This window comes from Podarcis melisellensis (genome assembly GCF_964234715.1).
Source record: "Podarcis melisellensis genome assembly, chromosome: 3".
Classification (NCBI taxonomy): domain Eukaryota; kingdom Metazoa; phylum Chordata; class Lepidosauria; order Squamata; family Lacertidae; genus Podarcis; species Podarcis melisellensis.
This window is the reverse complement of record NC_138530.1, coordinates 119,175,632-119,187,797: the sequence shown is the minus strand read 5'-3', so window position 1 is coordinate 119,187,797 and position 12,166 is coordinate 119,175,632. Positions and strand designations below refer to the sequence as shown.

Genomic DNA, 12,166 nt, shown 5'->3' with positions numbered 1-12,166 from the left:
CGATTTGTGAGACTGAAACAGGGAGTTTCTGATTGGTAATGATAACATGTCTAACTTATTAAATTGTTTTCCAGATGTGACATTAGGCATCTCACCTGTAGAATACACGGTTGCTGTTGAGATAAGTCTTCCAGATTCCTCCCTCCTGGAGGCCCTCAGAAGTTATTTAAACAGCCTTAGCTTCCCAGTCTCAGTAAATGCTTCTGATTCAGCTGTGAACATTTCAAGCATTGATGTCACGACAGGTGGGTTATATGTCACTAGCTTCCACTTTTTTAATTGGCTTTCTCTGGTTTTAGGTTTTTGTTTTGTTTTTAAGAAAAGGGGGGAAAGTCCAATGAGAAGAGGCTAGATTTAAAAAATATCTGAATTAGACTAAATGTAGCTGGCATTTTGTGATATTTCCAGAGTAATTTACAGCTGTACTGTAGGGTTTTCTACATTGTAAAAAGAGATGGCGAGCTCTGCTACTACAGTTTTAACCAATATTAGAGAAACTGTCCAACCATCTGGTCAAATAATGCTGACAACTTTCAAAGAACTATTTGTGCAGTGTGAATGTCATGCACAGAGGGAATTATAATTAGGAAGTAGACGTTGCTCAGCAAAATGCCCTGTCTCACCTGCACCCTTCCTGTTTCATGCTTTTTTTCCTTAGTGTGCAGCTCAGGTGGCCCCCAGGGCACCCACTGCTCTTGTGAGTCGGGCTATGAATGGCCGGCCAGCGCATGCAGAGCTACTCCAGCCTGTCCCAGTGCTGCGATGGCAGGAGAGAGCTGCACCTGCCTTGCCCAGCGCCCTCCTCGGGGGACCTACTGTCAACTGCAATCTGCAGGTAGGAGGGGGGGGGTTAATGGGCAGTAAATGAGGGCAACCCTACTGTAGCAGCTAGGACGGAAAAGGAGTATTTCACATTATAACATCTGATTTTGACGTCAGCAGAATTTGAAATTTGCTGGATTTTGACATTTCATTGAAAACACTTTTATCCCTTTCCCAAAGGAATTCAGGGAAGGGCCATTTCATGAAATTTCATTTCAGCTTTAGAATTCGAACTTTGCTTCCCAGTGCTTTTGTAACATTTGAGCCCCTCACTTCTCACACATTTACCATGTGAATTATCTCTAAGACTGACTGCAATCCTATACTCGCTGACCAGGAGTAAGCCCTGAATTCAGTGGAACTTGCTTCTTAAAGATGGCCCAGCAACGACTCTGGTCTCTCTTGCCTGCAGCATGGATTAGGGAACTCCTTCCTGAGAGAGGTCTTCCGCAGGACTTGCCTTTCCTTTTCCCTGCCCTCCTTTATTCTTATTGCTACACTCTCTGAGCTCTTCTCCCCGATTTTATTTACAATCTTATTCCTGCAGCCAAGCTGCTCTTCCTCTACATGCAATTCCATGTGCTTCCAGTGCTGCAGTTTAGTCTAAGGTCTCTCTTCTTTGCTGTGTGCAAAACAACAAGACAGGAACAGATATTTAAGATTTGAGGACAGATTGAAAGAATTTTACGGTGATTTTTTTAAAACAAAATTTATTGCTGTGTAGTAATCAGCAGTAGTTGCTACTACTAGTAATACTACTTTCCCGGTTCTTTTCTGCACTAGGTGTTCCGTTTATATACATTATAAAAATGTCTGTCCGGCTTGACAAAGACTTTGAAGATGATCTGAGAAATCTGTCCTCTAGCATGTTTAAGCGATACAAAAGTGATTTGGAGAAAGCGGTATGTTTGAGCTGGTTCTGCATGTGGGAGAGATATATTGCATTTCTTTATTATTACAAGATCACAGGGCAGTTTACAATATAAAAACCCAAAAATACATTGTTGCAAACAAAACGATGCCCTTCCCCCACCACCGTTAAAATGGCCATAGATTGTTTAATTAGGTAGTCAAAGGCCTGGGAGAGGAGGAATGTTTTTGCCTGGTGGCTAGAAATATGTCATGGTGGTGCCTGGCGAGCCTCCCTGGGGAGAGTATTCCACAAGCGGGAAGCCACCACAGAGAAGGCTGTTCTTGCCTTGCCACCCTCTGGGCATCTCACAGAGGAGCCACAGCCAATGACTGCAGGGTCTGGGTTCGTTCACATGAGGAGATGCATGTGCAGCCAAACCTAACAAACACATATTCTTGCTAGTTAGCATATGGTAAAGGTAAAGGACCCCTGACAGTTAAGTTCAGACGCGAATAACTCTGGGGTTGTGGCACTCTTCTCGCTTTACTGACCGAGGGAGCCGGCGTTTGTCCGCAGACAGCTTCCGGGTCATGTGGCCAGCATGTCTAAACTGCTTCTGGCGAACCAGAGCAGCGCACAGAAACACCATTTACCTTCCTGCTGGAGAGGTACCTATTTATCTACTTGCGCTTTGATGTGCTTTTGAACTGCTATGTTGGCAGGAGCTGAGACCGAGCAATGGGAGCTCACCCCGTTGTGAGGATTCGAACCACCGACCTTCCGATCGGCAAGCCCAAGAGCTCCGTGATTTAGACCACAGTGCCATCCGAGTCCCTTGATAGTTAGCTAAGAAGGGGCTAATACTACAGAGCTATATTGCTGATAGGCAGCTACTCTACTACAGAAAATGTAGTTGGCAGAGAGGGCTCTGTGTGATGTCATTTCCCCTCTTCCCTCCCCCTCCCTCCTCTCTCCTCAGCCAGCCATGAGGACAGACGTGTCCTGTACTTGCTCCAGTTCCAGGCACAAGCCTGAGACTGTTTTTACTGTAAATATAAGTATTTCCCCTGCATAGTTTTTACTGATGCTGTAGCTGGAAACCAATGCAAGACTATTGAGTAAAAAAATCAGATTTTGAGCTTACGTTCCAGTTGTCCAATTAAATAAAGGGGGAAGCCAGCTTGATTTGTAGCTGGACTTAATTAAAGGAAGGCACCACTCACTGCCAATTCTGACAGGCCTCCATATTGCTGCCAAGGATGGGACTTCTAAAACTCTCTTCAGCCCATGCATGTGAGACCTGGAGAGGTAAATTGCAGTTCCTATATCCTCTCCCAGCTATTAAAATACCTCCTACAAGGTGATCCTTTTCATAGGTCAAAACTTCATGGTACATGTTATAGCGCAACATACCTGCTGAGATGATTCTAATAGCTATTGTCAGGGAGAGGCAATCGGGAAAAGATGAAAGGACAGAAACTATCATCTGCAGAATATAGATTTAATATCTTCAAAAAATATCATAAGGGATCCTTACATGGGCTGCTTTGGAAAACTGCTCAAAAACTGATTAGTGCAAAATGCAGCTGCCATGTTATTGACTGGGCGCTATTATCATTTTACAGCAGCACTGTGCCAGCTGCTCTGATTCCTTAAACGGGGCACATTTAGTGAGTTGAGGTGGGTGAAGGTTATCCATTCCAAAATGGTTCGGGAAGGGTCCAAAAACTATTGAGCCCCCAATATACTCCTGATGGTGACATTGGGATCCTGATATGGCCCGGCGGCCTTGCTGATTTGGAAATGATTTACTTAAGAAAGAGATTCTAATTGCAGAAGCTCAGTGGAAGTATTTTTAATCTTTAATGGATCATTTCCAAATTGGGTGCAGGTGGACCATCCATAAACAGATTAATAAAATCAGTAACAGAGTAATAAAGTAATGTAATAGATTCATTTCATTTCACGCATGAAGTAGGCATGTTCACAGTCTACTAGGTGAAATAAAACAGTCCAATTTCCTATGAGGTTTTAATTGTCTCATAAAGATGTCATAATTTATATTGTTGGTTTTTTTCCAGTTTACCAAGGGATACAAATCATTGCCAGGCTTCAGAAGTGTAAAAGTTGCAGGATTCAGGTATCGAAAACATTCACCTTCTTTCCCTTTGCACTCACTTGGATTACAGGAGAATATTAAAAAAATGCTTTGATCTTTGTACAATAGTCACATTATTGTATTTAAACATTTTAGAAAAGCACTTCCGAGAAAGAAGTGCAATTTGGAATGGGCTTCCTCAGAAGGTGGTGGACTCACTGGAGGTTTCAAAGCAGAGGCTGGATGGCCATCTGTCACAGAAGCTTGAGCTGAGATTTCTCAGTTGGGGGGACTTGGACTAGATGCCCTCAAGGTCCCTTTGAACTCGACAATTCTATGATTCTGTGGCTGTGTGGCCATTCCAAGTGCTGCCCAACTGCAAAGAGCCCGACACCCTGCAAGTGACCACAGGGCTTTCTTAAAGGATTCCATCTGGACACCTTGTTAATTTTAAAAGGTAGGCACAGCACACACAAACACATGCCTGCTCCCACCACATGTTTCTTGATCCCCTTCCCCTTTTCTGAAGGAGGCACCTTCGTTTTGCCTCCACCCCTCTCAAGCAGTTGACATTAAGGGGGGTTTTACACTTCTGTTTATTGTTATGCTCACTGCATTTCTAATGCTTACTTTTAAATCCATGTTAATACAATGTTATCCAAAATGCAAATGAATCCTGCACTTTGTTATGAAATTCTGCTCTTGGATGTTCATCATACCAGTTTCACACCGAATGGAGTCCTGCTTGGTCTCTAGCCACAGTGTGAACACCTTTGCATGTAGGTGCAAAGCCAAAGCAAAACATAATATTTATTTGAGTGTAAAATAACCTCAGCACCTACAAATTTTATTCCACATCCTGCTTAGCATGAGGTTGGGATGCCAGAGCCTAATTAAAATAGCTTTTGGCAGGGGCTGCAACTTGCCCATCATCAGTATCAATACAAAAATCTGAATATTCACTAGCATTTAAAATAGGATAGGGACAATTTTATTTCAGTTTTAAAGCCTTTTATGTTTTTAATATTTTGCTTTCCTCTCCATTGGCCAGGTAGATAAGGTGACAAAGAAGCTGTAGCTGAAACTAGTTTCTCCTTTTCCTTCCCAATATCTATAAAAATCTTTTTAAAATGTTAAAAACATCATGAAATTTTTCATTATTTATTACATAGAATCATAGAATTATAGAGTTGGGAGGGACCAGAGGGTCATCTAGTTCAGCCCCCTGCGCTGCATCAGTTCTGCCTTCTCTCTGTCACTCCATAGTATTTCTCTGTCTTCTCCATTCAGAGGACCTGCCACTTGCTTGTTCTTCCTCTTGCTTCAAGCATAGCCAAAGAAACCTTTTAAAAATTGTTTTTAACCTCTCTTGCAAGCCTGAGTTCATCCTTAGCTGGACCCAGCTAACCTGCTCCTTGCAACTGTTTGCTACTCCTTTGTGATTTCCCCTTTCTTCTATTTCTTATACATGTCCTTCTTACATCTCAGCTCATCTGTAAGCTCCTTAGATGCCTCCCACTTTTCTTTCTTGTTGGTATTGTCTGCATTTGGGCCTTCAATATTTCTCCTTTAAGAAACTCCCATCGATCTTGGACTTCCTTCTTTTTGAGTATTTCTGACCTAATAATAATAATAATAATAATAATAATTTATTATTTATACCCCGCCCATCTGGCTGGGTTTCCCCAGCCACTCTGGGCAGCTTCCAACCAAATATTAAAAACAATACAGCATCAAACATTAAAAACTTCCCTAAACAGGGCTGCCTTTAGTTGTCTTTTAAAAGTAAAATAGTTGCTTATTGCCTTGACCTCTGCTGGGAGGGCCTTCCACAGGGCAGGTGCCACTACCGAGAAGGCCCTCTGCCTGGTTCCCTGTAACCTCACTTCTTGCAATGAGGGAACCGCCAGAAGACCCTTGGTGCTGGATCTCAGTGTCCGGGCTGAACGATGGGGGAGGAGATGCTCCTTCTGATATACAGGATTGAGGCCGTTTAGGGCTTTAAAGGTCAGCACCAACACTTTTTTTAAAAAATAATATTTTTTATTCATTTTCCAATACAAAATTATATAATCCATACATCTTAATTACGTCCCATTTCTCTTTTTTGACTTCCCTCAACTTGTCTGAAACTCCTTCATAATTTTACTTCTTCCACATTTCTAACTTATGCTTATATTATTGGTATATATTAAACCCCATTTTTAGTAGTATTCTAACATTTTCCTCACAGAGCTTCATTAAAACTTACAAACGTTATCTGATTATCACTTAATTTTTGCATATACTCTATAAATTTCTTCCAATCTTCTGTAAATCTCTGATCTCGTCGATTTCGGATCCTTCCAGTCAGTCTATCAAGTTCTGCATAGTCCATCATTTTCATTCTCCATTCTTCTATAGTAGGTAGCTCCTCTTGTTTCCATTTCTGGGCCATCAGTATTCTTGCTGCTGTCACTGCATATGAAAATAACTTCTTTTCTTTCTTATTTATCTCATTACCTGTAATGCCTAGTAAAAACGCTTCTGGTTTTTTTAACAAATGTATATTTCAACATTTTCTTCAATTCATTATATATCATTTCCCAAAAGCTTTTAACTTTCTTACATTCCCACCACATATGATGGAATGTACCTTCCTTTTCTTTACATTTCCAACATTTGTTACTTATCTTATAAAGGTAAAGGTAAAGGTACCCCTGCCCATACGGGCCAGTCTTGACAGACTCTAGGGTTGTGTGCTCATCTCACTCTAGAGGCCGGGAGCCAGCGCTGTCCGCAGACACTTCCGGGTCACGTGGCCAGCGTGACAAAGCTGCTCTGGCAAACCGGCACCAGAGCAGCACACGGAAACACCGTTTACCTTCCCGCTATAAAGCGGTACCTATTTATCTACTTGCACTTAAGGGTGCTTTCGAACTGCTAGGTGGGCAGGCACTGGGACCAAATGACGGGAGCTCACCCCGCCGCGGGGATTCGAACCGCCGACCATGCGATCGGCAAGTCCTAGGCACTGAGGTTTTACCCACAGCGCCACCCGCCTCCCACTTATCTTATACATCCTTGCTAATTTCACTGGTGTTACATATCATCGATACATCATTTTCATCACATTTTCTCAGCACCAACACTTTGAATTGTGCCCAGAAATGTACTGGGAGCCAATGTAGCTCTTACAGGACCGGTGTTATTGGTCTCGGCAACCACTCCCAGTCACCAGTCTAGCTGCTGCATTTTGGATTAATTGCAGTTTCCGAGTCACCTTCAAAGGTAGCCCCACGTAGAGTGCATTGCAGTAGTCCAAGCGGGAGATAACTAGAGCATGCATCACTCTGGCGAGACAGTCTGCGGGCAGGGAGGGTCTCAGCCTGCGTATCATGGGATCTCCCATACAGTGATGCTTAAGCTTTTTGAAATTGGCCCTCTTAAAGTTCATAGTGCATGTCCAACTACACTCACTGTTCTCTTGCCTATGTAACATGAAACCCAAGAGGACAGGATCACTTCCTCCCAAGTTTCCGAGTTCTTCCACTTGGTCAATTAGTTCCTCCCTATCGGTGAGGATCAGGTGCTTCTTCCACCTTCTGAGAAATGAAATTGTCAGCAAGGCAATGGAGGAATTTTTTGTCCTTTCATTCTTGGCAGACTTTGAGTTCCAACAGATATTTGGGTAGTTTTAGTCTCCCATGACTACTATGTCTCTTCTTTTTCGAAAGTTGGCAATCTGCTCTAGGAAGGCATAATCTAAGTCTTCAGTCTGGCTTGGCGTTCTATAGCAGACCCCCACAGTAAGGTCACTGTTGTTTTCCCTCTCTTATCTTACAATTTATACCCATATACTAATAATGAATCTGAAATAATCAGGTATGATATCCTTTTTGCACAGACCTGGAAGCATCGTGGTTCAATATGAATTAACATCAGCAGCGAATATGCCGCCTGAAAGTGCAAATGCAGCTGCAGCTGAAGCCTTAGATCGTTCCTACAAGATTGTGCCCACATCATTTGAGGTGTCTTCAATGGAAGTGCATGGTAATGTCAAAAGCCTGCTCATTTTAATGGTAGAAATGCCATTTTTCTCCCACAATGAATACACATATAAAAGACCCTCCAGACCACCCCATTTTGATTATGGAGAGAGAAGCTGAGCCCCCTCACACTCTGCCTTTAAAGCACATTCAAAGCACATTCTCTCCCTCAAAGACTTTTGATCCCTGCAGTCTGCTAAAGAGTAGCACCCTGAGGAGGAAGCTGCAGAGCCCAGAATCATCTGAGGGGAAAGTGTGTTTTAAAGTTACAGCATGTGCACAGCCTGTGTCCCGGGTGCTCAGCAGCCTCTGGGCGTGCTGCAGGGTGTCTTCAGAACTTTTTGGTGGAAGCTTCATGTTCTGGTTTCACAGAGCTCTCCAAATAGTTTTATGCAAGGAATTTGTCGTTCTGTTGTGTGTGCAGACTGATGCACCTTCCCCAATATACGTGTATGAATACATCTGCATTCCAAGGGGAAGAGTTTAACCTTGCTAGGCCAGAAGGATCATGCCATCTAAAGCTCTGTGTGCTCTGCACCATGGCTTCTTGCTGTCGAAGGGGTCTTCCCTGCATCCACACAACAGTAAAAATCAAGTCAAATCTACCTATCTTTGGTGGACGGGTTTTTAGTAGTCATTAGTCAATGGGACGCGGGTGGCGTAGTGGGTTAAACCACAGAGCCTAGGGCTTGCCAGTCAGATGGTCAGCCGTTTGAATCCCTGCGATGGGATGAGCTCCCATTGCTCAGTCCCTGCTCCTGCCAACCTAGCAGTTCGAAAGCATGTCAAAATGCAAGTAGATAAATAGGTACCGCTCCAGCGGGAAGGTAAACGGCTTTCCCGTGCGCTGCTCTGGTTCGCCAGAAGCAGCTTAGTCATGCTGGCCACATGACCCGGACGTTGTGCGCCGGCTCCCTCGGCCAAGAAAGTGAAATGAGCGCCACAACCCCAGAGTCAGTCACGACTGGACCTAATGGTCAGGGGTCCCCTTACGTTTACCTAGTCAATGGGTATTAACTGCTGATGTGGGAAAAGCAGGGCTCTAGGTGCTGGTGGAAGAAGGGATAAACTCAGCTTCCTGTCAAAGAGCAATGTTGCCAGCCTCATACATGGTTGTCAATATATCACATCAGGAATATGTATTTGGGTTGCAATCGCAGCTGATGCTCTGCCAGTGAAAATTGGGCCCTGCCCTGGGCACCTTTGCCCTGGAAGGTGGGAAGCACACCTGCCCATTGGTGCTGCCTTCATTCGAAACATGGAGAGTTTAAACCCACTCAGCTAAAGGCCATTGGTCACTTTGGAAAATCCCACTTATAAAACTCCATGACAGGAAAGCAAGACATGTTCACTTTTGCCGCAACCACCCTTGGTCAAAGCCTCGTCTAGACTCTGCAAACTAATTTTCCAAAGCTTTCCTGGGTGCGTGAAACAGCAAGTGAAACTGTGAAATGAACAGTTGATGCATTAGGTGAGTGGCACTCTGTATATGTAGCAAGAAATAAAGCTTTCTTTTCGTTGGTTTTGAGAACTTCTCTTTTTGCCTTGCAGGTGGAACAAACATCTCCATTTCTCCTGACGACATTTTTGAGGGTGATACTGTAACAATGACATGCGAGTCAAATTCTTCTTCGGGGGCAATCTGGCACTTTCCAGAAACCTTTAGCCGTGGCAGGGAGCTTCTTAAAAATGACACTATAGATGGAAAGTCAACATCAACACTGAAAATTACGAACAGTAAATTGGAAGATGCCGGTAATTCTAAATAGAAAAGTATTTAAGTCAAGAGTGTCAGAATTGCTATACTGAGTCAGACCTGGGCTTTACCTGAGTCACCTCCTACCAAAGTGAGGACAGGGGAAGTAGTCTGTCACTAGGGAAGATGGGGAACAAAAACAGATTATTACCCTCTGTAAGAATAAAACCGCATTAAGCAAACACTGCAATATTCTGCATCAAACAAGGCTGGGAGTGAATTGGGTGGCCTGCAGTGACCATCATATTCAACAACAATGACCATCATATTCTAAGATTGTAACATACAGAGTGACATGCAATGGAAACCTAGATTCAGAGAAGGGATGCAGCTGTGACTAGGGCGCCACAGCTTTCTCTACGGCTTGTTAAATCAATTCTGCAGGTGTTCTTGCCCTTCCCAAGAGTCATGCACTTCTAGTTGTCTGACCATAAAATAGGTGTGTCCCCCGGGGTCTCAGGTGTACCAGGAGGGGTCATGCGACCCGATTATCTCTCATGATTAGTTAATGTTTCTTTAGTGAGTTGGCAATATTTATGTTACCTATAATCTCCATTCTGTGGAAGGAACTGTGGGCTTTTTGCTGGTTAACTCATGCAGATACAGGAAATCCAGAGCTTGAACATCTTCCACAGACGTTGAAAATCTCCAGCAAGGGAGAGTCTGCCACCCTCCAGGCAGAAGCAGCTAGTGCCCATTGCACCTGTGCCAAAACTGCACATAGTCAAAACACATTGAGTGCCATGGGGGTATGTGGCCAAAGTCTTTCCCCCCCCCCCTGAGGCCTGTCCCCTTTTAATTATTTTATTTTATTTTGCCAAGCGCATGAAGCTGGATGGGCACAAGGTAAATGTGAGTATGTTGTGGTCTTACTGTATAAGAAATAAAAGAAGTAATAAAAATTGGATTTAAAATGTAGCATCTAGCACAGCACATTACAATTGTGCAACAAGCAGAAAAATCCTTAAATGGTCTACTAAGACCACCAGCCATTTTCACTGAGAGCCACTGGTCTATCTCCTCCTTAAAGGAAAACGCCCAGAACGGAAGGCAGTTCTCCAGAGCAGAGCAGAAGAGAGAGGAACCAAAACTTGGAAACCATTAATGCAGCCTAAAATTGTCCTTTGGGGGGAGCTGCTCCACACACAAGACGGCTGACTGTTATGCAGTTCCTTTGCACATTCAGATCAGCGGTGTAAATGTAAAGGTTTTGCCACTCATTTAATGCTTTGATTCAATTGAGTTAATTTTATCATGGAGATGAGACAAGCTGGAAGGTTCACAGTTGGATCTAGAAATGTTTGAGCACATTGCTTTATGGAGCTAAATACCAGATTTTTGTCTTTTTTGCAGGTTATTACCGTTGCAGCTTTATGGAATGGATTAATAATGTGTCAGTCATACATGTTGCTGGGACTAATATAACAGTCTCTCCAATCAAAATTGTGCCCTCAGAGGATGTTGTGATTGTATGCAATGGTGACACTAAAGAACTGAGTTGCTGCACAGACAGAGATATGCAGTTCTTCACTTATTACTGGAAAACAAATGGAGCAATAAATATTTCAGGTATGAAGTGCAAGAATCTCTCTTGGCTCCTAAGTGTGCATAAAACTTTTTCTTTGCCCAACTCCACACATGCATCTCTCTCACAGCATTTGCAAAGCACAAGGAGACCTGTCAAGACTCAGGCTCTTTCTCCTGCGCTGTCATTGCCGGCTCCACAGAGTGGTGAATCACAGCAGTGGTGCACTTTGGGCTTTAAAATTCCAGCAGCCCCCCCCACCCTGGCCACTCACCTTCCATTGCTTTTTCATTGTTGCTCCCAGTGCAGGCAAACTGGTCCTGTTCCCCTAAATCCGCCTCAGATTGCAGGCAGAGCCACAGCAGCCTCTGGAGTCAGCCAGGAGGGCCAAGGCGATGCTGCTGTCATTCCCTGCTGGTCTCCCTTTGCCTCCTTCACAAGGAGAGGCCTTTTTTTTCCTTGTGAGGTGGGTGGGGGGAGAGAAAACTGCAAGGGGGAGGGAGATTATTGATTTGTTTTTGTTCTTATTTTTACTATGTATTTTGTGTTTTCTATAATGTATTTTTATGTTGTGCTGTGCCCTGAGATCTACAGATGAAGGGAAGCTACAAATTTAATAAATAATAATGATAATAATGGGACGCAGGTGGTGCTGTGGGTAAAACCTCGGTGCCTAGGACTTGCCGATCGCATGGTAGGCGGTTCGAATCCCCGCGGCGGGGTGAGCTCCCGTTGTTCGGTCCCTGCTCCTGCCAACCTAGCAGTTCGAAAGCACCCCCGGGTGCAAGTAGATAAATAGGGACCGCTTACTAGCGGGAAGGTAAACGGCGTTTCCGTGTGCTGCGCTGGTGCTGGCTCGCCAGAGGAGCTTTGTCACGCTGGCCACGTGACCCGGAAGTGTCTGCGGACAGCGCTGGCCTCCGGCCTCTTAAGTGAGATGGGCCCACAACCCCAGAGTCGGACACAACTGGCCCGTACGGGCAGGGGGACCTTTACCTTTTTACCTTTAATGATAATAACACTTTGGTTTTGTAAGCATTCCTTGTGAGTCCTTGCAAAACACTTTGAGGGTTTTTGTTTGCTA

At 44.0% G+C, this 12,166-nt stretch overlaps 2 protein-coding genes across 11 annotated transcripts in view; one reads left to right on the top strand and one right to left on the bottom strand.

Annotated features, from left to right (window-relative positions):
- The window catches only part of ANKRD66 (ankyrin repeat domain 66), a 119,622-nt gene that overhangs the window by 38,773 nt on the left and 68,683 nt on the right, over window positions 1-12,166 (bottom strand). The gene's annotated exons all lie outside the window — the stretch shown is intronic.
- The window catches only part of ADGRF5 (adhesion G protein-coupled receptor F5), a 55,717-nt gene that overhangs the window by 27,270 nt on the left and 16,281 nt on the right, over window positions 1-12,166 (top strand). For all 10 annotated transcript variants that reach the window (XM_081905983.1, XM_081905981.1, XM_081905977.1 and 7 more), the window contains 7 exons: window positions 75-245; window positions 659-835; window positions 1,606-1,724; window positions 3,757-3,815; window positions 7,660-7,805; window positions 9,353-9,556; window positions 10,911-11,126. In XM_081905983.1, the coding sequence (XP_081762109.1) occupies window positions 75-245; window positions 659-835; window positions 1,606-1,724; window positions 3,757-3,815; window positions 7,660-7,805; window positions 9,353-9,556; window positions 10,911-11,126 (1,092 nt within the window). The remainder of the gene's footprint in view (window positions 1-74; window positions 246-658; window positions 836-1,605; window positions 1,725-3,756; window positions 3,816-7,659; window positions 7,806-9,352; window positions 9,557-10,910; window positions 11,127-12,166) is intronic.